General features: G+C 44.4%; 1 protein-coding gene and 1 long non-coding RNA gene across 5 annotated transcripts in view; one reads left to right on the forward strand and one right to left on the reverse strand.

The window, feature by feature from the left end:
- Positions 1-2,592: 2,592 nt before the first annotated feature.
- Positions 2,593-17,349, reverse strand: LOC109285380 (uncharacterized). 2 transcript variants are annotated; one of them, XR_002093118.2, is made up of 4 exons: positions 17,120-17,349; positions 15,448-15,527; positions 7,398-7,435; positions 2,593-6,672 (listed from the first exon to the last, which is right to left on the reverse strand). It is a non-coding gene; the product is annotated as an uncharacterized LOC109285380 (long non-coding RNA). The 2 variants fall into 2 exon arrangements; XR_002093117.2 differs by lacking the exon at positions 17,120-17,349 and having other exon boundaries at positions 15,448-16,695.
- Positions 17,350-17,367: 18 nt separating this feature from the next.
- The window catches only part of MEIS2 (Meis homeobox 2), a 213,580-nt gene continuing 206,709 nt past the window's right edge, over positions 17,368-24,238 (forward strand). The window contains exons 1-6 of one of the 3 annotated variants that reach the window (XM_019496207.2): positions 17,368-18,265; positions 19,202-19,434; positions 20,841-20,982; positions 21,469-21,519; positions 22,295-22,345; positions 23,203-23,352. In XM_019496207.2, coding sequence (XP_019351752.1) covers positions 18,254-18,265; positions 19,202-19,434; positions 20,841-20,982; positions 21,469-21,519; positions 22,295-22,345; positions 23,203-23,352 — 639 coding nt within the window. In that variant the 5' untranslated portion in view covers positions 17,368-18,253. The remainder of the gene's footprint in view (positions 18,266-19,201; positions 19,435-20,840; positions 20,983-21,468; positions 21,520-22,294; positions 22,346-23,202; positions 23,353-24,238) is intronic. The other 2 variants (XM_019496204.2, XM_014596311.3) reach the window with 2 other exon arrangements.

The raw sequence follows: 24,238 nt of genomic DNA on the forward strand, positions 1-24,238 counted from the left end.
TGATTTCTATTTACCTCCTCACACATACACACACCGCACCCATTCCCACCTTGAGTTAGAAATCATGAATATAAATCTAGGCAGTATTCCTAAACTGAGACCTTCCCCTCTATTTTGGTTATCATACAACATAAGGTTTGAGGCACAGAAGTACTAATATAAGCATACCCTTTGTTTCCCATCACATGTCAGAAGTTAGGCTCAAAAAAGTTTATCACCTATCACATAGGGGAGGTCAATATCCACTACGGCTGTGCGAAGCTTCGGTAGCTGATTTGATTCCTCAGCAGGCAGCTGGGGCTAGCCTCCCAGAGCACAGCTTGGCCCAGGCCGGACCGCGCAGATCTGGGGGCACGCACCAGCTCCCATGCCCTCCCGGACAGGTGGTGAGAGCTGCCAGAGGAGCCACCAGAAGAGCAGCTCCCAGACCAACAGCGCATGGCAGTGTGCAGTAGCAGGAGCCCCCCTCCCTGAGTCCAGTGCCTGCCCCCCCACCCTGGCTGGGTAGCTTGTCCCAGCCCCAACCCCAACCCCTCCCTCACCGTGGGGGCATTGACCTGCCTCCTCCCTACACCCCTTGCATCCACCCACCACAACAGACTTACCAGCTGGAGACAGCTGTGTCCAGCATCATCAAGGACTGCCTGTATAGTCTATGGCCAAATCTCTGAATCAGCAACAAATCTCCAAATCTGAATTGGCCAAATCGAATCGGGGCAGTGATTCAAATCACCAAATCAAATCTCTGTCCCTCCAAATCTAAAGCAAATATTTGTTGCTTTGCACAGGCCTAGTATCCCCTGACTCCAAAAGCCATGAGTCCAGGTGAGGAGCAGTTTGTTAGGCATACTGGGAACTTCAAAGGGAACAGAGAGTAAAGGGGATTTGGGAAGGAGGCAGCTAAGATTTTCCAGTTAAATCATTTTCATTTGATGGCCCACTATAATGATCCTAGCTTTGCTACTTGTATATAGTGAATTACTTACAAAACTCTGCTGGTTTCCCTCTATTTATTTCATGAATAAGGAATTATTCTGAAAAGAAAAATCACTAATCCATCCACACCTTGAACACACACTAAATAGAGAAGATGGTAAAAAGTTCCTAATCTCCCATACAGTGAAATAAAACAAGAGTCCTAGTCTTTTTCCCATGAAATGAAGATTGGTCTGTAGTACCAATGACCTATTTTTCCTGGTAATGCAATAGCTACTCTGAGTATAGCACACCAGAAGAAAGAACAAATGTCTTCTGAGCAGCACTTGGATACCATGGTGATGGGTACAGTGTAAGCACCTAAATGGACTGGAAAAGTTTTCAGTGTGTTTTTACTTTACTTTTATGCATACCTATAGAGAATTGCCACCAATGTCTACCCTAAAGAGCTAGTAACTTTCCAATTTGGGACAATAAAGACTGTGCGATTTACTGAATGTGACAAGGAGTTGCAGGAAAAAAATAGGATTATTTAATCTGAAAAAGTTTCTGAAGATTTGAGAAAAAAAGAGTTAGGAGATGCTTTATCCAGGGAACTATAATATTATTATTAATTATACTATGCATGTATAAAACTCATTTCATCTGTAGAGCTCATATTGTTCTCAAACATGAATGAATTAGGACTTTTAACATTTTATGAAAAGGATAGTTTGAACCTCATTGGTTTACAGACGTGGCTGAGACATGGTTTAAATGTCTTGCCCCTCTCTCACTCCACACTCCCTTCCTCTAGCAAGCCACTGACAAAAGAGAAGTCGAATCCATCCCTCCTGATTTCCAGTCCTCTGCTGCAGCCAAGCCACTAGGTTATATTCTTTCCATTCACTCAGTCAGATGAAGGCTTCATTTCTTTCCCAAGAGATTCTGAAAGTGGGAAGAAATGGCCTTAAGGAGAAAATCTGACATTCTGAATCTTTAAAAGGCTGTTTTTAATGTATCTATTGTTTCTTCACACTGCAGAATTCACAAATAAAAGGACATTATTGCAGAATCCATTTTGAATTTTACACATGGAGCATACCATTCTCTTTTGGTATTGTGATGAGAGAAGAGACATATCAGCTTCTGACAGGTTCATCTTGGGGATTGGGGAGGACATGAGGTTATCCCTTTCCGAAGTTATTCGACATCTGGGTTTCCCCTTCAACAATGTTTTGACATGAGATAATTGCTAGCTTCATTCATGTGAGTGGATGGGTTTAAACACAGCACTGCAAGAAGTCATGTGGCTCTCTTTCTTAAAGGACCAAAGTACCCTATACCACTTCCAAATTGATGTTATTGCTTGCTTTTGCAGTGATATATATAGATATAGATATAAAGAACTTCACTTGACCTATTACGTATCCCTTCATCAAACACTCCGGAGAATAGGGAAATAACAGTGAAGGCAGGGAACACTGAAGAAAAAGAACCAACGAATATATAACAGTTTGTGTTTGGTAATCAAAGTATAATAAACACTTAGAAAAAACAAATGCATTGGAGTAATTTTTAAAGGAGAGCCCTATTTTTGGCAGTTTTTCCTTTTAGTTCTGTACACTCATCAGCATTTTGAACTATTCTATTTCAAACAGCCACAAAGCTCACAAATGAGACAGCAGATCCAATACTTTATTGATGCTTACAGCAGGATAAAATGAAAAAGCTCTGATTTAAATGGTTAGGCTGGCCATCTTTCAAGCTATCATTCTTTCAAATCCCTTTACTCCAGCAATTTGCCTGGAGACTTGCAACTCATCTGACTCCCACTTCAGAGAACAAAATTCCCTGAAACAAGTGGATAATCTCCACTGGCTATGATTTTATGATAGTGCTTTGATTAGCAGGTGAACTTTCTACTGAAGTCATGTGAAGTAAGTAATTATTTCATTTTACAATATTGCTGTTCAGGTATTATTGAAAATTGAATTTTTAGCATACTCAGCAAAACAATACAAGACATGGGATAGGCAAAGGAAACTATAACACTGAGTTGAAAAAAATTTAAAAAGTGATGTCTGGTCACTTTATACATGGCCGGTCTCCAAGTACACGCTGAATTGCAAAAATATAGCACATACAAAAAGAATATTTATGTGTCCTTCTTCACTACATGCACAGAATTTTTTTCTGTCTCACAAACTGTAACCACAATTTACAAGTATATGCACAATCAAATTGCTATTGATTTAGCAATGCATTTCTTTGATGTCCCTTGCCTTAACCTCATTTATAAAGCTGTTTTGCATTATTTCAAACTGTCAATGATTTGTGACTCATGAATATTCAAATCTAATTTGCACTTACCTTTTTTTGCATGCATGCTTACTTGTTATGTGTCGCTACATTTACTCTTTTGTTTTGAATTTATTTTTAGACTGCGTTAAGTATATTCAACTTTTAAAGTAATACTATCTATTTAAACACAAGAGGCCTGATCGCCCCAAAATAATTTTGAATCAATCTAACACCACTAACTTTTTTGCAGTATACTGATTTATATAAAAGAAGAGAATTAAGCCCAAGAACTGTCTTCCTATCTTTTTCCCTGTCCCCAACTTTACATTGATCAAGTCAGTACTTTTAGTAAATGTTTCCATGCAATAGCAGTAATTACTATTAATTTTTTTACCAAAGGAGTCTGAAAAAAATCCCTTTATCCTAGCACCTTCAAACTCTAGGGCAGTGTAGGACTACTTTTGCCTGGAGAATGCAAGACTTGGACCCAATGTTACTCACTGATCACAGAGTATTCTGCTATACAGTACAACAAACATACTTTTTCCTTTGTTTGTAATTGTGCTACACTCAACAAAGAATTTCACAGCTTCAGGGATACCAGTAGGGAAAGATAGTGTTTCCCATGGAAATAAAATAATAAATGCAGACATGAACTCCACGCTACAATATGGGTCCAAAATTACATTCTTTGTACACTCATAAATCTCACTAAAGTCAATAGGAATTTTAGATGCACAAAGAATCCAGGACCAATACCTTCATATCTGCTTTTCCATTTGTGCTGGATTATGTAAACAATGTAATGGCTCCCACGAACACTAAAAATCTCTTTAGATATTTATTTCTGAAATAAACAGTTATCCTGAACTTATTGACTGAAGACAGCACCTTATCCATGACTAAAATCTGGAAATAACAGTAAGAAACATCTGCCTCTTGACTAAATAATATTCTTCTTACTCCTGAAAAAATGGCCTACCAAAAACAAAGTGAGGTGGGGTTATGTCAGACCAGGAAAAGAAAACTGGGACAATTACCCTCTCAATAATGGGACCTTTATTAAAAAAAGTTTTAAAAATGTAATTAAACCATTGTAATAAAAATAGAGCCAGTTTCATATTGCAAAAACTATAATTGCAAACAGTTGTTCAGATTTCAAAGAGCTTTTTGATTTGATCATATTTCTGCTCCTTTTTACTCAGGATTTGCAGACATTTGGGGGAACCAGCTTTTATTTGTATAAATGTTATAACTGTACAAGTGCTTCTTTTTCCTCAGTTTGATCCTACTCCTATTGACTTAAATGGAAGCAGGATCATGTTCTATGTGAATACGCATACTTACATGTAAGCAAAAACACACATACCCAGACAAGATTTTTTATTCACTTGTGTTGTTAGCTTCTTATTTTTAAAAATTCAGCCAACCTATTGGAGAACAGAACTAGTACCAGACACGTGATGAAGTGCAAAAAGAATGCATGAACATGTTGTAAACAACCCATAGACTGAAACCCATTTGGTGAAAGTGTTCTTGGTGAATACTTGCAAATAAAGAATACAAAAATAAGGATTCATTGTAGGGCCCAAACGCTTGACTGGGGCTCTCCAGGTGATACTATAACACGCATACAAAATAAGAAGTGGTCTGTGAACAGAAAATGGGCCTACATACAGAAATGTATTCACAATGAATAATGCCATCAGTTCTTCCTCAAAGAGAAAAATGTTTTGAAAACATTTATTTTTAACTTTGCTTGCTAATTACATAAATACAATGTTGTGGAGTATTTAATGTTAACTACCTATAAATATATTCCTTTTTGGTATATTTATAGCTTAATATTTTTTTCCAGCAGAGCTAGGATCATGCGACTAAACGGCATGTCTCAGCTGTTGCGAAGTACAAGGTAAAGCCATGTGCCCTCAAACACCCAAGAAATAGTATTATCCAGTATGACACATGCCTAGATATGTCTTATTGTGATCATAATACGGCCTCAAGGTAAAAGTACAGGACAAACACTTCTTATGCTTTTTCATTGGTATTTATATTTATCTCCTCTAAAGAACAGCTTGTATTACAGCTATTTATGCCACCAATCAATAGAACTATTAGTGACAGTTTATAATTGCATATGAAGTAATGATATGTGCTTATACTTGTTTTATATGAAACATATTAGCACTTTGTTGTTTAATCATATTTCATCAGTATTCATCAGTAAAAAAACAGTATTTATTTCGGCAGAGATGAAAAACAGTTTTAAACAGTAGTCTGTACCACGTACTGCAGAACCTGAGAGATCCTGTTGCAAAAGTGTCATAAAAAGATGAGAAATATTGAAAGCATTATTAAGGGCCTTATCTTTTGAGATGCTGGGGAATTCCTCAAGATGCTGCATGGTCAATTTAATCAGTGAAAACTGGGAGGGCTCAGCACTTTGGAGAATGTGCTCACACTAGTGAAGGATCAGGTAAAAGGAAACCTATCCTGGATTCCTCATTGAGGCAAAAGGAGTATTTAAACCAAAGTGACTTTTGCCCTAGGTTTGAACCCCAGAATACTGAAGATTTTCAATATGTATCTCAGATTTTCTGAAGAGATGCAAAACTTGGAGACAGATTATCATTACGAGTATCCTGCTGTTTAGTAGGTGAGTTTTCAGACAGATCTACAGAGGATGTACAGGATAAGTAGAAGTCAGCCCCTTGTTCCTTTACCTTCTGCATGAAAATGTTTATAAACATCATTATAATAGCATAATCTGTTTGAAGCACACAGACCTATCCCTGGTGTAACTTGGTTGAAGTCAAGCAGAAGGCTGGGCAGGACTGTACACTAACTCATTCAGAGAAGCATAGGCTACAGCCTACTTTTCCAGAATCCATTCATAGCATTTGATGAAGTAGGCTGTAGTCTGCAAAAGCTCATGCCTCTCTGAACAAGTTAGTCGCAAGGGTGCCACGCTACCCTGCCTTCTGCCTGATTTCAGACTCACAGGGCTAACTATCTCTCTCTGCCTCTCACACCACGGATGTGTTTTACCCTTTGAGTTTCATCTGGTGACTGTAAGTAGAGGAAGCTGGTAAGTGGAAGTTCAGTGTAATGTCCAGGCACTGCAAATACGATTGTTTGCTCTTAAGTGCAAAGTGGCTTCATTCTCTGTCCCTGGTCTTTGATATCATCACAGCTTTTTTTTTTTTTTTTGGGGGGGGGGGGGGTTCTATGTATTTATTTATTTATTTACTATTTAAAATGTACAGTTTTGGTGTAATACATAGTGACTACAGCTACCTAGACTTCCTTAGTCTGAAATTGCTGGTGAATGTGGTGATGTCTTGAGATTTCTTGTCTCTTGCCATTCCTCTTCATCCATCTTATGGTGGTCATTTTGTAGCAAGGCTGTCCTTTACACTGTGATGTTATTTTGGACCATCTTGCTGAAACCTGCCAAAATCCAAGTAGGAAAATAAGATTAAAAAAAAATAATGAACACTAGACAAAAAATAAAGTAGATTTTCCTTTCACAAAGTAATATGAAATTATTTTCCCCAGATATTTCCCAGAACACGTTGTTCATTGTTCTACATTTGTGGGTAATTAATTTAACGGGGTGGGGTGGGGGTGAAAGGGGCCAGATAGGTCACACTAGGCATGTGTGAAAAATAAGTTTGCAGTGGTGGACAGCCAAGAAATGTTTTCAATATGCATTATAATAAATGTTAAAAGAGGAGTGTAAAAGAGACCAGACTAATGAATCTGGAAGGTGGTTCTCATCTGGCTCATCCACTGTTGGGTGGGTAGGGTTTTGGGTTTCTTTTATGTAATGTTGTGGTTTTTTCTAAAAACTGTTAGAAAGGTGTTCAGGAAAAACTTGAATTTCTTCATATTGTCATTCTTTTGTGGCTCCGACCATGCATGATGAGGAATGAGACTAAACATATCTCCTGGTTTAGTAGGATTAAAAAAAAATGCCCCCATTCTGACCTACCATTGCTTGGAGCAGGGATGCTGTACCCAAAGGTTATGTCAGGGGCTAAGAATCTGCTCCCATTTGTACTAAACCTCTGGGGCAAATATTTACAATAAGTTGTTGGAAGACTTTCTAAGATTGGCAAGCCACCCTGCCCTTGGCTAATGAGTCTGCCCAGGAGAATATCAAGTGCAATTACCTTTCAGGGAATAACAATACACCAGTGAACCATGGACCCTGTAGAGGGAAACGAAACACACAGTCGTAGGTAGAAAAAGCTATGAATCAGTATTAATTATCCAATAGAGGGAACAGGGTTGCAATAACTCTCAGTTCCTGACTCACACCAATAGATCACAGCAAATGTGAGCTACTTATAGAAAACTATTTGCAAAGTTCAACCCTCCCATACCCCCTGAACACACACAGGTTTCACAGCTTTTGTTTATTTTGTTCTAATAATGAATGTAGTGGAGGTGCAGTTTCTTTCTCTATCATTTGCAATTGATGGGGCAAGTTTCCCTACTCTTAGGTGATCTGGAAGGGGTGATAATAAAACAGGCCAGGCCAGTGGCAATAAGAATTCAGTTAATGTCAGTGGGATACTTAATCTACTGCAAAGGTTAATTCAAGGTTTTCCATGTGCATTCACTGAAGACTGCGTGCTTTCCTCAGAAATGATTCAGAGGTGGGGCTCACAGGTAATGGGCTACCTTTGGCTTCAGGAAGCTGGGAGAACTTTGGACTGCTCAGTGCCCTAGGAAATGTAGAATGTAGAAGAGGGAAAATATATCCCAGACGTTTTGATCCCATTACCTACATTCCTGGGGAGGGGAGGGGGCCTGAGGAAGGCAGTATTTTGGCTTCAGTAATTAGAAAACTGTGTGAAAATACATAGTCCATCCAGACCCGAGCAAGTTCCCAGGCTGGTGTGTTTAGAGGAGCTGCTGGAGTCCACTTGAGATGAGTCTGAAAAATAGTAATACTAATAGGTAGCATCATCCTATAGAGCATCCAGCCTCCCCACTAGACCGGGGAACGGGACAGGTCTGAAGGCGGATCCCTTTGTGCCAGCCGAAGCTCGTGTCCTGCTGGCTCGGGCCATCATGGCTCGCGGCAGACTTCGCCGTGCTAAGGGACTTTCTGGAGATCTCCGGGCTCAGCAGGCAGGAAAAGCTGCCCGGTGGGGCGCGGGGAACCCCAGTGGCCATCTCTGCCAGCGCCTGCGGGGAGGGGAGGCTGAAACAAGGCACACATATATTGAGTTTGTCAGGGATCATAAAATGCGAATTGATTATTCAAACAGCCATTGATTATAAAAGAATGCTTGCTGCAGCAATGGGAAAGGTCAAAAGGAAATTGACCTTCTGCATACGTGACATAAAGTCATTAGGCAAATGAGATATTCATACAGGGGATAATCAAGGTCGGGCTCGTTTTATTTGCAGCATTAAACTCCGTCTTCAAGGCTCGGCGAGGGGCCAGCAAACTGGCCCCTTGGGAACCAGGTAAACCTCAGGGACTGGAAGCAAACAGCAGCCGGATCCGACGCGGTGGCCGGGCCCGATCCTGCGCCGGAGAGAGCAGTGCCCGGCGCGGGCGCGGGGCAGGAGGGAGCGGAGCCCGAGCCTCACGTGCGGCCCCTGCCCCTGCCCCGCTCCGCCTTTCCCCGCCCGCGCGTCTCATTTTGGCCGAGGCAGAGTTAAAGACGCGGGCGACGCTCGCGGCTCCCGGATAGGAGCGCAACGTGCAAGGGGGGGGGGGGGGGGAAATGAGATGTATTTATGCACATATTTATCCCCTCTAATTATAGAAATTAATCCTCTTACTTATGACTAAAAGGTAACGTGGAAGGCGTCCCTTTGATGTTTAACAGCATCATTTGTGGCGAACATTCCAACTGATTAAGGAATAATTGTTGTTAAATGCTTTACAAGTGGAGAGCGTTTAATTGAGAGGCATTCATAATTTTACGGCTTACCACAAAATGAAACGTAATTAAAAACGTAGGAATTCCAACTGATTTTTCCCCCAATTATGTTTATTGTTCGGGCTAATTATTGCACGAGATGGGGGACAATAATCTCCCTTCCCCCAAAAGGCAAGCGCCACAGACCTCTCCCAGACAGTCCCTGGGAGGCTTTCCAGGTACAATCTTGGGAGGGCTTTTTCCACCCCCTTCTTCCCCCCCACCCCCGCCACCCCCAATTATAATTAAATGTTTCAGCCCTTTCTTCTCTCCTCTCTGCAACACCTTGGGATGTGAGAAAAAGTGATGGCAGCTCTCTTCCCCCAGCCCTTGAAGTAATTGTAGAAGGGCTGATGAATTTCTTGGAGAAACACTTGCCACACACTGCGGAAACCATCTCCTGGCAGGATTTTACAAACCAAAGTAAACAAAGCACCCCAGGGGCGAGGCCCCCCCTTCGCGCTGCTTACTTCTCAATTTACTTCGGAGGAGATCTCACACACACACACACACACACACACACACACACACCGCATCTACTCCACGGATCCCAATTGCCATTTTGCAAATATTCCCCCAAAACACAGGCAGGTAAGGAGGTGTTCAAAGGGGCATTTAAAAAAAGACGACCTGGAACAAGCTCCACTCTCCTCCCTGATCTCTTTGAACACACGAATCCCCTCCAAGAAAACCCGGGGTATCTCAGAAACGCCCTTTAAAAGAGCAGTTTCTCAAGGGGGGGACGGAATAAAGTTACTTCGCTAATTCGCCTGTGTATTCAGCCTATAGAGCTTAGCATGAGTATTGGTTTCTTTTATTTTGATTAAGCTTCCGGAGAAAAGTGAAGAAAGGTAACTAAATTAGCTGGGACCACGTTCACGCACACACACAAAGAAAGCTTTTACTTTTAAAGCAAGCGATCGGGTCTGATATGCCCTTGTTAAAGGGGGAGGGGGGGGAAAGAGAGAATTAAAACTGTCAGTACTGCTTCTAACCTGCGTTTTTCATTTGAGTCCCAGAGCCGCGAAGGGGGTTGAGATACGGAGCACGTCTATTTATTGCTCCTTTTGTTTCCTCTTTGCGACTCTGATCCAAACAGCACTGTTCAGTTCCTTTTTCCTCGGCTGTGGGTTGTTTTTTTTTTTCAGACCTCACAGGTGTGTTTGGGTTCGTCTAGGTCTCTGCGCTCAGAGCTCCCCAGGTTTCCTGCAGGGTTTAGTTTCAGTGTGGCACAGGGGTTCAAAATCTGTTGGAAAAATGCGGGGCGGCGGTGAGAGTGACCGGGGGGGGGGGGGGGAACCTCCTTTTTGCAAGTTAGAAATAGCCCAGGACTGGTAAAGCGAGGTGGAAAATGGACTTAACGGAGCAACGTCTGTTTTTTTGCTGCAGCAAAGAGCCTGAATCCTTTGATTAAACTGACATAGATTTTCTAGAGGTGGGAAAAGGAGGGAGAAACTGGGGTGGGCATTTTATGTAAATGAGCAAATCCGAAATGTATTACAAATCCACTGTAATAAACCTGACAGTTTTGACAGTATTGACAACATAAATATATGTTGGAACACAGCACTTTGAGACACTTAACCGATGAAGCAATAAAAAGATTCGACTACAATATTTCAAATAATCGACATTGATGTTTTGATACATCATTTTTATACCTCGAATCGATCTATCACTCTGTGACCGGTCAATTTTAAGTAAAACTCTGCTGCAATTATTTACGCTATTGCCAATGACGACCTAATAACTGTTTTCAATTAATTACAGCAAAACTAAGCATTCTGAGGACTAACTGGCCGTATATTGTATTGCACGCTCTCCTGCGTTTCTTGCATGGAGAACAAACACATATATGTATATTGCATTCTCTTTGTTGGATCAAAAAGAAAGAGGTACAAAGGGGAGCGGAATGGGGTGGAAAGAAAACTCTCTCTTTTGGCAATCCACCGCGGGCGCCCTTCGTGCCAACTTCAAAAAAAAAAAAAAAAAAAAAAAAAAAAGAAAAAGCCCCCCTCCCCTTATATTTCCAGGAAACCCGTTGTATTATTTTGTCAGCTCTTTCCCCAGCCATGAACACCCCCAGCTGTAGGTGCATCTATTCGAAAGTTGAGCTCTGTACCCACTTGAGACAATGGAGTGGGCAGGGGAAATGGTGCTTCTACCCCTTGCGGGTGCTTATGCCAGTGTCTGAGTCGTTTCCAAAGGGTTTGGCTCCTTGTTTTTTGAGAACCCCAATATTAAATGGGAGCTTCCCCCCCCTCCCCCAAGCCACCCACCCTCTGGAGCCGCAGAGGACACAAGTGACTATTGTAAGCAAGAGGAAGCTCTCAGGCTTTGCAATGTTGCTGCAAATCGATGCTGTTTCCCATTCTTTTCTCCCCCCGCCCCCCCTTTCACATCCTCGGTTTCCCCTTTGCTAGGCTGCCACGTCGGAAGGGGTGTATTTGGGGGCAGACGTGCGCTTGGCACCACCTGTCTCGCTAGGCAGAGCCGCGCTGCCGGCCGGAGGGGCACTGCCAGGGGCTCCCCGCCCGGCGGCGGAGGCGCGGGGCCAGGCAGCTCCCCTGTCACCTCGGCGCTTGTCCGTGTGCGGTTGCAGAGTCCCCGGTTCCGCTCGTACTGGGCGTGCTTCCTCTTGTCCTGCCCCCGCTCGCCCTTCGCTGGGCAAAGAAGCTGGCTGCAAAGGGGAGAGGGGTCCCAGGCCTGGCCCCCACCCCCACCCCGGGGCAGCGCGGGGCCCGGGGCCCCGGGAGGCTGGCGCCCGCGGTGGCGCACGGGTGTCCCTGAGCTGCTCAAAGCGGCTCCGGAGCAACCTTGGGGAGACTGGGGAAAAGCGCGTTTTTGAAAGTGTTGGAGTCCCGCCAGATAGCGCTAGAGGGCTGTTTATTGAATCGCTCCTTTTCTTCTGTGGGATCTTTACAGAATAAACAGGAGAGATAAAGAATGGAGGAGGGGGGTTGGGGCGGGGGGCGAGGGGGATCCACCCCAGCAGAGCTTTTTTAAACCTGCGGAGTTTGTTGCAAGAATAATAGGGACTTGCAAAGGGATCAAGGGCCGAGATGTCTCTGGGTTCCTTGTTGATTTAAAAAAGAAAGAGGGAAAGAAAAAAAAAAGGCAAGGGGAGTGAACAGGTAGTAACTAAATGAAACTCCTCCTAACCCAACTTCCAAAGATCCCAGTCACACTGCCATGGGGGTCAAGAAAAGTTCACAGTGATGAGCAACCATTGACTTTCTGGAGTGGAAAGATTCTCCAAAACTAAGAGATTGCTGAAAAGGAAAGCACATTATTGGCAAGGGGGGTGCGGGATGAATAGCCAAATGAACCCAGGGATCAGAAAGCCACTGAAAGAAACACCGTTGCAAAAGGGAAAGGGAAGGGGAAGGGGAAGGATGGGGGGAAGGCAGTATTAGTGACTGCACCTAGGAAGCGGTGCCAGCATTCACAGTTTCACAGGTTCAGGGAGCAATTTGGGAGGGAGGGAAATGCAAGTAGGAGAATAAGGCTGAGAGAAGTAAAAACAGATCAAGTCTTAACAATGAAACCCACTCCCGGTATAGGACACTGTTAGAAGATAGCGAACTGCATTTTGGGGGGCAGAAGTGGGGGGTAGGGGGTGAGAGGATGAAGGAGATCAAAGCATGGAATAGTCCTTCTGATAAAGCCAAGAGTGGCATATTGACATGTCACTCTTGGTCTTCTGAAGAGCCTTAAAAATAAATTTTCCCGTGGATTTTGCGACAAGGTCATGGTTCTCTCCTCACCCTAACACCCGTCCGAGCAGAATCCTTCCTTTTCGTCATTAATTCCGACTTTTCATGCCGCCTATTCCAAGAGAAAATGTAAATGAAAAAAAATAATAGCCTAAAGAACCCAAGCTATTTTGCAGCATCCCTGACCGTCCATCGTAGGGGGTTTTTTGTTTTGTTTTTTTGCAAATGTGGACGGCGTGATACCTTTCCGGATACAATAGCATCATCCAAAAATACTTGCACTCAACCCATAAACAAACAAACATTGAATAAAGTTACAAACAAGATTAAGGTTCAAGTTATTTGTCCCTCCAGCAAAGCGTCAATTGTTCTAACAGATGTAGGAGATCTAAGAGGATTTAAACCACGCGAATTTAATAAGCCAGATAAACAATGTGTACTTTTCTACATTGCTAGGGACCCCAAAGTCAATTTAGCCAAAAAAATCTATTAGACCAGATCACCTCCTATAGGAAAAGGAAAGGATTTCCAAACGGGCAATGGGGAAATCCCCCCCCCCCAAAAAAACTTTCCTTTTGCTATAAAATTATTGTACTGAGCATAACAACAGTGGGTCAACACGAACAATGGAATATATTTTTTAAATCTAAAAAGTTACCTGTTGTTCAAATCCGCTTTTGTAGGACTCTGAGGGAGGGGGGAAGGCAGATCTCAAGCCAGCAAAAGGCTAAAATGCCACACTTCAGAAAGGCTGATTGAAAACAGACTCTTAACTTTTAGAGGATTTTCTCTCGCACTCCCTCCAAGTGCTAAGAAGCCGATTTGGGAGTTTGAAGGGAATAGGTTTCAGCGTCCATATTTGTTCTGGTGCACTTGTAAAATGCGATTTGAAGAGGATCTTTAGCCCTCTGATTGTCTTTGTATTGTTTTTCTTGAAACGGATCTTTTGCCCTTAATGAATCCCCACACAGCTGGACAGCTCCTTCTCGGACACTGAGAGCTCTAACCCCAAACTGACCCCAATTTGACACCACAAGATGAAATTTTACCGCCTGTTAAAACCATTTCCAGCCTCGGCAAAAGGAACTGGCTGTTGACGGAGACGCACTTCCATACCGGACACCTAATTTCTCTTTGGACTTCGGGCTGATCTGCAAAAAAGCACATGAATCGCCTCTCTCCCACTTTTCCTGGGAACCGTCTTTGTTGTGATGCGTGTACGAGAAACTGGAAATCAGCCAATTTAATCTCCCTGAATTACTGGGGGTAGGGGGTGTTTTTTAGTGTTGTTTTTTAAAAGAAAGAAAGAAAGGAAGAAAGAAAATCCCACCAAGCTCGAGGGGGAAAATAGAGCTAAAGCTGTAAATTCCCACTCTTTGCTTCTGTTTCTTACAGGCTGAGCTTCCAGTGCATCCTAGTTACCGCTGTGTGTGCCCAGGGTTTCAGAGCGTGGCAATGAAATGGCTAAAATGTAGCTCCTGAAGCTAGGTTCCCTGAGTTTCTGGGCTTTAATACACTGGGATAGTGAGAGGTGAAAAAGGTTCCCTTTCTTTTCAGACCTGTGCATGAAAAAAAAAAAAAAAGATTCGACCGGAGCAGGAACATCTTTGCACTAAACATAAGAAATGTCACTTTCCCTCGATTTAAAAAGCCTGGTGAAAAGTTGGTCCCGGTTCCAAACTGGACCACTCAGTCCGGCTAGCCAACTCGAGGGGCTTTACTTTAAAGTGAAACATGTGAAAGGAACAGCGTTTGCTGCTGCAAAAGCTTTTGCTGTTTTCATGCAGCTTCATTTATGTTGCACTCTAACAACCCTTTAGTGCAGAGAACTGAGATCTATGCTAAATACTATAAAAATCAACAATGTGGGGAAAAAAGAAAGATGAGGCAGTGTCATAAGTAACGCAGCGCCTTCTTATATGTAAATCAAGTGGGGGAGAAACTTCCCTTTTACATTGAAACGGGTAAACTTTCATCACCATACTCCCAGCCTGGGATCTGAACAAATACGTGAAATCTTCAGTGGAACCAGATTACTTTTCTACGGCTATATTACAGCGAAAGGCTCTGCTCGCATTGGTACTGAAGCTATAAGAAATAAGATAGACATACAGCACAGGAGACATAGCCCTATATTTATATTGCCTCTGTTAGACAATAAGTTTAGATGCTACAAACATTCAAAATGTAGTCTAGAAAACTGGCTGTATTAGGTGGAACACAGTTAAAAGATTCTAGGGAAGTTAAGGAATTTGGCATCTTTTTGGGGGGGGGGGGAAGGAGGAAGGCGTATTTACCGACGGCTAGATACCTTTTTAAACAAATCTGTTAGAAAAGTACAACTGTAAAAGTAGGGAAGGATTTGCATAACCCACTGCTCTGTAGGTCTCCGCGCACCCAAAGGATTAGTCAAGTATTCATTACCATGAATATCTTGAATTGCGTTACCGATTTATACGACAGAGTATAAAATACTGCACAACAAGACTGGCTTTTTCCTTGCGAAATGAATCAACTTAATCACTACTTGAAAGAGATCTACATACTAAGGGCGTTTTACTCACCTTTTCTTTACAGTCCCGTGAAAGTCAGCCACAGAACATCGGTTGCTCTTAGGGCTAGCTTTAATCTTGGAGGAGATCCTCTAGGAAAAAAACGGGTCTGCTCTTCGGCTTCTGACGATTTTTAAGCAGGGTGCAACTCTGGCTAAAAGTATCTGAGTGACTTTTCTCCATATTGCCCTCATATTTGTAAATACAGTCTGCTCTGCAGGGCTCAACACTATCAGAACACGTATGAATGCCCACTGGCGTTGTCAGCCCTCCACACTATCTTTCTTTATATGTGAGGGCTGATTTCCCGCAGACATCATTGTTATGATGGCTCATTTAATCAAACTGTTTAATTGCTCCGGTAATCACTATCATCATCACAGGTACTCAATCATTCATCATTTTGGAGGGGTTTATTGACCTCTGGAGCTCATTCCGTATGCCCATTAAAATCTGGCCAAATTTCTATAACTACCCTTTGATTCATTTTTTTTTCCAATTTCCAAAAATCTTAAAATAATAATAAAAAGCCCTAGCTGGATCAAATACTTTTTTTTTTTTTTTTTTTTTGCGGTGTATGTTTAAAAGGCATCTATGCATGAGGCCACATTCACAACTGGGTACATAATCATTGATAAATCCCACTATTAACGGGATAGTCTGTTTTAGATTTTATGTGCAGGGGACCGTGAACGAGAAGGGGGGGGGGTAGGACAAAACTGCAGCAATCGATAGTTTGACCATCGCTCCTCCCCCGAACTTCAAGCATCCCCCATGATTGATGATCACGGGTAGCTTTGGTAATTGACTGCTCTGAGGTAAGGCATGTTTTAGTTCCAGCAAAGTGATTGGGCAAGAGAAACATACCAAAATTAACGTGTGTGTGTGTGTGTGTGCGTGCGCGCGTGTGTGTTTGGAAAAGTTCATTTGGTGCTCAAGGGGGGGTGCACAGTCTCACTTAATTTGCTAAATAACCCTACTGTAATTAGCACTACCATTAGAAGGCATTACCGAGTTAATACTTGAGCACACACCCCACAAACACAACGCAGATACATAACAAGCTCCAGAAACAGACCCACATACGGACAGTGCACACGCGAGACCGAGTGATCGCCTCCAAATGAACATGCAAACCAAACCAAACTGCCCAACAGCTGGACTTAGCATACAAAAGAGTGAGCAGGACTTTGTTTCAAAAGGCTGCCAGTCTCATCACACCACTGAAGGGGAATTCCCTCTCTCTTTCTCCCCCCTCCCTCTCCCCCTCCCTCCCCCCATCACAACGTGGTTGATAGAAGCGATCACTTAATGAAGAACGATGCCAAATATGGTTTCAACGAGGTGTTCTCTTCATGCCCTGGAAAATTAATTTTTTTTAAAAAGCACAATGAATTCACACAGGAAAGCATCCGCACTTGGAAAGGCAAGGCTCTGGCAGCGGCGCGGCACTTTGTTAAGGCAAGCTTGCTTCCTAAGGCAGAGCAACTTTAGATCCCCCTGCACATGTTCATGTTCCGTGCCTCTGCCCTCAGCCTTGCACCCCGGTCGCGGCTGCGATCCTAGCTGCACAGTTCAAAACAACACGTTAAGCACAGGCTACGCAACGCGGTGAAAGACAAGCAGGCTTTGGCTGGTAAAAGAAGCTAGCGAAAACCAAACCGGGTCTGGGCTCCTATCGTACTTTTTTCTTCACGCTCTCTGCAGTTTCCCCTCTTCCCCTCCTCTCACACATTCTCTCTCTCTCTCTCTTCCTCCTGTGGCTCCCTCTTTCTCACACACTCTCCCTTTCCTATATGGAAAGCGGCGTTGATTTGCTATGAGTATGATCTGTTGTGTGGCTCCCCCCATGCGGAGTTGCAGCAGTCCTGATTGCATACTCTGCATATCATAGGCTTTATGCTCGCTCGCTCGCGCGCTCTCCTCTCCCTCTCCCTCTCCCTCTCCCCTCTCCCTCTATGTGTCTCTGTTGTAGGACTGGCTATGGCCACCACTACTTCCGGGTTCCGTCATTTCATTCTCCCGCCGATCAGCGCTGCAAAACTGAGCCTCTTCTATAAGCCAGCCAGCAGCCAACCTGCCAACACTTACTGACACTCACTCATCTCAGAGAGGGAGAGAGAGAGAGAGAGAGAGAGAGAGAGGGAGAGGGAGAGGGAGACAAAATATCTACCAGGAAAAAAAAAGGGAGAGGGGGAAGTCCGGGTTTTGCAAACTATTCAATTTTTCTTCGCATCTCCCCACCCCCCCCTTCCCAGTACTTAAAAAAACCCTATAGCGATCCTAAAAGGCAAAACCCAAGCGCGGAGTTACTGGAAGAAGAAACCCGGGTTAAAAAGATTCCTCCTCTCTTCTTCATCATCATCAACCATCATTCATTCACTACCTTGACATTCCCTGGCTTTGATTGACAGCTGGAGTGGCAAAAAGCCATGAGACACGACAGTTTGGTTACATGTGGGTTGCTGACGGGCCGATCGTAACCTTCAGTTTGGGGGCTTGACAATTTTTTTTTTTTTTTTTTTTTGCGTAGAGAAAGAAAAAAGGAAAAAGAGAGAGAGAAAGAGGAAAAAAGGAAAGAGAGAAAGAGAGAAAAAAAGAAGAAAAACACAGAAACTCATCGTGGCTCTTGACTGATTTTTTTTATTATTATTATTATTATTTACCTATACTGGAGAATAGGAGAAGTCTCTAAGTGGGTTTCAAAAAAAAAAAAAAAAAAAAAAAGAAGGAATCTTCTTCACTCTAAATCACTTTCTTTGCTGGACTGGGATATTAAATATACGACACATCCAGGAGTTTATTGGAGCGCAGACTGATGGCGCAAAGGGTAGGTTTAAATCTCCAACACTTACCTATATATAAATCCTCTCTTAAGAGGGGCCTGTCCGATTTGCTCTCCTCTGTTGCTAATGATGATGGCGGCCAGTATTAAAAAATAGCGGCAAAAATTATTCACTAGCTTTTTGTGTGTGTGTCTGTGTGTGTGTGTCTCTGCGATTGTTCCACGCTTTTTTCCTCTCCAGCTTTTCCCCCAGCAGCGCGATTTCCCTGCTCCTCTCGCTGCTCAGTAGCACGGGTTTCACAGGGGAAGGCTTGCTGCCGCTGCTGCTGCCGCTGCCGCTGCTGCCTAGGGAAGCTCTCTATGTGTGTATATACATATATGCGTATGTATGTATGTATATATGTGCATATCTAGAGCTCTTTGATTTGTCTCTGACTTTGACAAGGACAAGGGGAATTGCTGCTAAATAATGTTTCTGGTAACTTTCAGATTATTTACCCCTTCCCCTCCGCGATTCGCCCCACCTTCTTCTCCTCTATCCTTCCCTGTGCTTAGTTATTTCTTTATTTGCTTCCCAGCCTGTTTGTTTACTCCTTTATTTCGGGTCTTTCCATTCTGATCCAAAGCCACTCTAGTTTCTCCTTCATTTCCTTCCTTTTTCATCCCAGTTTCCTTGTTAGGGTTTCTTCTTCCTTGATCAGCCCCCCCCCCTCTTGTTTTTACCCCTTACCCCTGCTCACACGCTGCCCCCAGCCCCTTGCCACACTCTGCTCTGTATTTATTTCATTTTGTGTCATTCTCCCTCTGTTGTGGCTGTTCCTGGTTTGTTTTGCTCTGTTGTGTCTGTCTGGGGGCTTTACTCTCTTCTGACTTTTGTTGTTGTTGTTGTTGTTGTTTGTTTTTTTTTTATCCTTCTCTCCTTCTCTCTCTTTCCTCCTCTTTCTCTCCTTCTTTCTTCTCTCCTGGCCCCTTTTTTGACAGTACGATGAGCTGCCCCATTACGGCGGGATGGACGGAGTAGGGGTGCCAGCTTCCATGTACGGAGACCCTCACGCCCCCCGGCCGATCCCCCCAGTTCACCACCTGAACCACGGGCCGCCGCTACACGCCAGCCAGCACTATGGAGCCCACGCCCCGCACCCCAATGTCATGCCGGCCAGCATGGGATCCGCTGTCAACGACGCCTTGAAGCGGGACAAGGATGCGATCTACGGGTAGGTACAGCCAGGGCAGCCCGGGCGCCATAGCCCTGCGTGCAGCGTGGGGAGGGAGGCAAGGGAGAAGCAGGACTCCAGAGCCAGAGAGCTGCTCCCACCCGGGTGGGGATGGGGGCTGCCGGGGGGCAGGGGGCACTGGGGACGCCTAGTCTAAACTTTCCCGCAGAAAAGAAAAGAAAAAAAAAAAAAGCAACCCTTCATTAGACACAACTAAGAAAGCTTTCAGGAGATTTACATGCACAGAGTCCTGGATCACTGATCTGGAGGAAGGCGTGTAACGTACCCCTTGCTGTTATTGCTATTTTTAATTCAAGCCACATTGTAGGCCGATTCTGTAGGGGAGACGTCAGCACCCCTAAAACATGAGCACCCCTCCAAGTGAATTTTTTAAAATTTATTTTTTATTTATTGTTTGTCTCCCCTCGGGTAGGCACAAGTTAGGAGTTGAGGCAGAGGCGGGTTGCTGGCAGTGCCCTGGGTTTGAGCTGAAACAGTGCTGGGGTGGATCAGGGTGCCAGAAGGACCCTGACAATAAAGAGGTCTCCAGATCTGGGGAGACCGAGCGATGATAAAGGGGGTTCACTTTTTTTTGTAAAGGGAAAAAATAGGAGAGAGGGAGCTGAGGTTCTCATTTAGGAAAGAAAGAAAACAAAACTCCAGGCTGTACCAGCGCAGTGCTTGGGGGAATGACACCGATTCTCTTCAGTGCACTTCGGTGGGAAATTGTAAATTACTCTAAAAAGAGATAGTCACCTCCCTGACATAGTGAGGCCCCTGACTGGAGACACAAACAGGGAGAACAGACAAACGCACACATGCTACTTAACACAGATTTTTTTCCCCCCTGACTGCTCCAACTATGGGAAAATATTTCTAGAAGTGTTTTGCCCCCAGCTCACTTATCTAGACAGCTGGTATTTTACTTGGGTAGGCTTCCTAAGCCAGGAAACTTCACCACATTTTTGGTAGCAGTCTCCTTGAAAAAAAAAAAAAGAAGAAAATATGAAGCAGTGTAAGGAGCTTGAGGACCAGCATTTCTCATTTTAGGTTACAGCTTATAGGGAGGATTTTTACTATTATTTTCAACTGTGGTTAAAAGTGTCAGAGATTCCCAGCTGAGCGACTGTAAGTGTGTTTGTGTGTTGTGCTGCGTGCGGGGTGGAGGGCAGTTTTCGTCCCTGGTCTGGGAGGTTTGGATGCGGTTTGAGGATTTGGAGTATTGTAGGTATTTTATACATATAGAAACAGAGAACATAGCATGCATGCACCAGCCCCGTTGTGCAGGATCAGTTCAGGGCTGCGGAGTGGGCTGCTGTGTATGTGGTGCGTGCTTTAAAAAAAAATACTTGTTGATTAGAGCTCTTCTTCCACCCCCTCTCTTTCTTTGTGTGTCTGCCCGGTAGGCACCCGTTGTTCCCCCTGTTAGCTCTGGTCTTTGAGAAGTGCGAGCTGGCGACCTGCACTCCCCGGGAGCCTGGTGTGGCCGGCGGGGATGTTTGCTCCTCGGACTCCTTCAACGAGGACATCGCCGTGTTCGCCAAACAGGTCCAAGACATTTTTGAACACCCCTGCCCCCCGGCTCCTTGCACACGCCCCCGCACCTGGCACCGCACGTCCAGAGATGGGGGACCACCCCAACACGCTCCCCCCTTTGGACTCAAGTCAAGGGCCGGGCTGGGAAATGTGCTCTGCCACTGCTTCCCACTGGCCTTCTCAGGGAGTCCCTCCAACCCAGGCAGCCAGCCCTCGGCCTCCCCCTCCTGCCCGTAACCCTCGCCCTCCCTCCTGGGTGGAGGGGGAAGCGAAGTGCGGCGGAGTTTGGAAACCCCCCGAAATAAGAGATCAGGCGGGAGAGGGGCAGCGCCGGGTGCCCGGGGCTCTTGCAGCTCGGGCAGGCACCGCAGCAGCATTTTAGCGTGACCTGTCCGTGTTTCAGCTCGCGAGTTTGGCACATGCTTTCCCTCCAAGTGATTCAGTCCCAGGGCTTTGAAAGGGAGCTGTAATTTACGCTGCTTTTCCTTCTCCTTGTAGGTCCGCGCTGAAAAGCCACTTTTTTCTTCAAACCCCGAGTTGGACAATTTGGTAAGGCCTTACCCTTTGCCCTCCCCCACCCCCAGCGCTGTAGTTGTGATATTAATAACAAGCACCTCTCTCAAACATGAAGGCATCATTGTGAGTGAGTGGGGAGGCTGGGAGCCGGGCTCAGACCTGCAGGCTTGGGGATCGGGGAGGGGAGAAGGGGGGGGGGGGGGAACCAGACCGATTGAAAACTGCTTCAAAGAGCCTTCACTTCTGAAGTGAGCCGGGGCAAACTCTGAAGTGCCGGTGCATTGCAAAACTAGGTTGAAAGCCACGGGAAGCTGAAGTGAAGGAAATAACTGCTTAAGAGGAGGGAACTGGAGAGTGCTACTGTAATTCTTTTGCTAATGGGGATGATTTCAATATTAAAAGTGCCTAAATCCGCTTGTAAAGAAGATGCCAAACTATTCATCTCCAGCACCCCCCCCCCTCGGTTTTCTTTCTTTTCAGGGCGGTGGGGGTGAGTGTGTGCGCTTGCCTGCACTGCAGCCCCTCCGAAATGAGGGCTGGAGGGGAGAGGGGGCGGGAAGCAGGCGGGAGGGGGCCTCCGGCTCGCAGTAAAACACTAATCACCGCTCCTAAAATAAATATGATAAAAATCAAGTGCTTAAGTTAAACTTGATCAAAACTGCTGAGGCGTGACCAATGAGCTCAAATCCCGGATAATGAGTGCGCGCCCTGACAATCCCCCTCGCGCTGCCCGTTTGGTCGCGCAGCGCTGCCCAGACCCCGGGGCCGCCGCCTCCCAAATAACTCCTCGCTCCAAACTTTCTTGCAGATGATCCAAGCAATACAAGTCCTACGGTTTCATCTTTTGGAGTTAGAAAAGGTAAGAGCCGCGGAGCCGGAGGCCGTGCTGCCTTCCTCCCTCCTGATCCCCCCCCCCCCCCCCCGGGATTGTTTCAATTCCTTGTAAACATTGCCAAAAATACAGGGGAAGCGCAGTGTGACACTCTAACCTGCGCCATCAGAGCATCACAGCATGTGACACCAGACAGACACGCTCAACCCACCGCAGTGCAATTTTAACCAGGTCAAGATTTGGGTTTTTTTTTTTTAAATATGCCACTCGAACCCCCTTTATAGCCTGCCCTAAATATAGGCGATTTCCCTTAGTCAGAAATATTATTTTTTTAAAAATAACCTAAATCCCTTTGCATTAATCCAGATCTGATGGTCACATTAACCACAGCCAAGCATGAAGTGCTCTGAGTTAGCAGGAGGTTGTGCTTCCTATGGGGGTAGCTGTACCCTGGGATGAGTAGGGGTTCTTTGCAGGGCAGAAGCCAATTCATTCAAAATACATACAGCTCAAACAGGTCCCATCGCTGGTTCCTAGCTGTACCTGCCTGAACAGTGTATGCTCCAGAGCATAGGTCCAGTTTCCAATGTTTTGATGTTATCATCAGATCGGATTTTCCTCTACAGACTAGACTGAGCCCACTATCTCTCTCCCTCTCTCCCTCTCTCTCTAACTTGTTGCTGCGGCAAGTCTCTGGAGAATAATATGTGCGGCAACAATTTCTCTATTGTTTCCTTGCCTTCAACTATTGTGCCCCTTAATTAGAGTAACTCGTGGAATAGATCACAGTGTTTCTCTTGCTACCAAAAGAAAAAGAAAAGGAAAAAAAAGAGTTGCAATCCGATATTCTGCCTTGCTTTTTAATATGTTATTCTTATTTGCAGGTCCACGAGTTGTGCGACAACTTCTGCCATCGGTACATTAGTTGTTTGAAAGGAAAAATGCCAATAGATCTAGTTATTGACGAAAGGGATGGCAGCTCCAAGTCTGACCACGAAGAGCTCTCAGGATCTTCCACAAATTTAGCCGACCATGTAAGTCCTCTAGATGCCTTGATGGTTTTTTTTAACCTGCTTAGGAGTCTCTCCCCAACCTCCCCGGCTCCCTTTTAAACCTGTTGGACGTCCTTTCCCCTCCCCCTATTTGCTGACGATTTTAAAGTTCTTCACTTACTTGGTCGGGGGGGAGGGTAGGTTTTTGTTTTGTTTCTTCCTATCTGTAGTATAGGGAGTTTCGCTGATTTACAAAGTTTCCTGACCTGGGCTACTTGAAACGCTGGCAGATTGTCTGTTTGATCTGGTGATCGGTGTTTTTTTCCTGCTTTGCCAACCCTGTAATCTGTGCAGCAATGTAAGAAACTAGAGGCAAGAAAGTTAGGGAGAAAGTTTGTGATTTCCCCCCTAACTCCTTTATGCAGATGACAAGTGCTGAGCATTACTGGCAATTTTATATTGCATTAAGAAAAGGGTTAGCACATTCAAGTTTCCTATGCTTTTGCATTAGAACAACTTATTTGCAGAATATAGACTTATTGCCAAGTGCCTGAAGCATCTTTATAATAAAAGACAGTAACCTTGATGAACCAATTATTAACAATGTATTACAGAAAGCTGGAGAGAATTATGATTGAGCAACCATAGGTTAGCGGTTGATTTTAATGCTTTAGTAGTCGGTGAATTACTGTGATATGTGTAGGACTAAACGTTTGAGTGGATGTTAAGAAGACAGTCTTTTGTTTTTCTGGGGGTTTGCAGACTGCTCTGGAGCAGGGTCTTTTAAAATATGTATATGCAAAGAAACTTACAAATGCGAAGGAAAAGATTGCAACTGATAGCACAGAAAAGGGAACGAATTACTATGGTTAAAAAGAGTGGGTGTGCACTATAGTTTATTTATAGGAACGCATCCCTGGGGAGAAAA

The sequence above is a fragment of the Alligator mississippiensis genome, chromosome 2 (assembly GCF_030867095.1).
Source record: "Alligator mississippiensis isolate rAllMis1 chromosome 2, rAllMis1, whole genome shotgun sequence".
NCBI classification, from domain to species: Eukaryota; Metazoa; Chordata; order Crocodylia; family Alligatoridae; genus Alligator; species Alligator mississippiensis.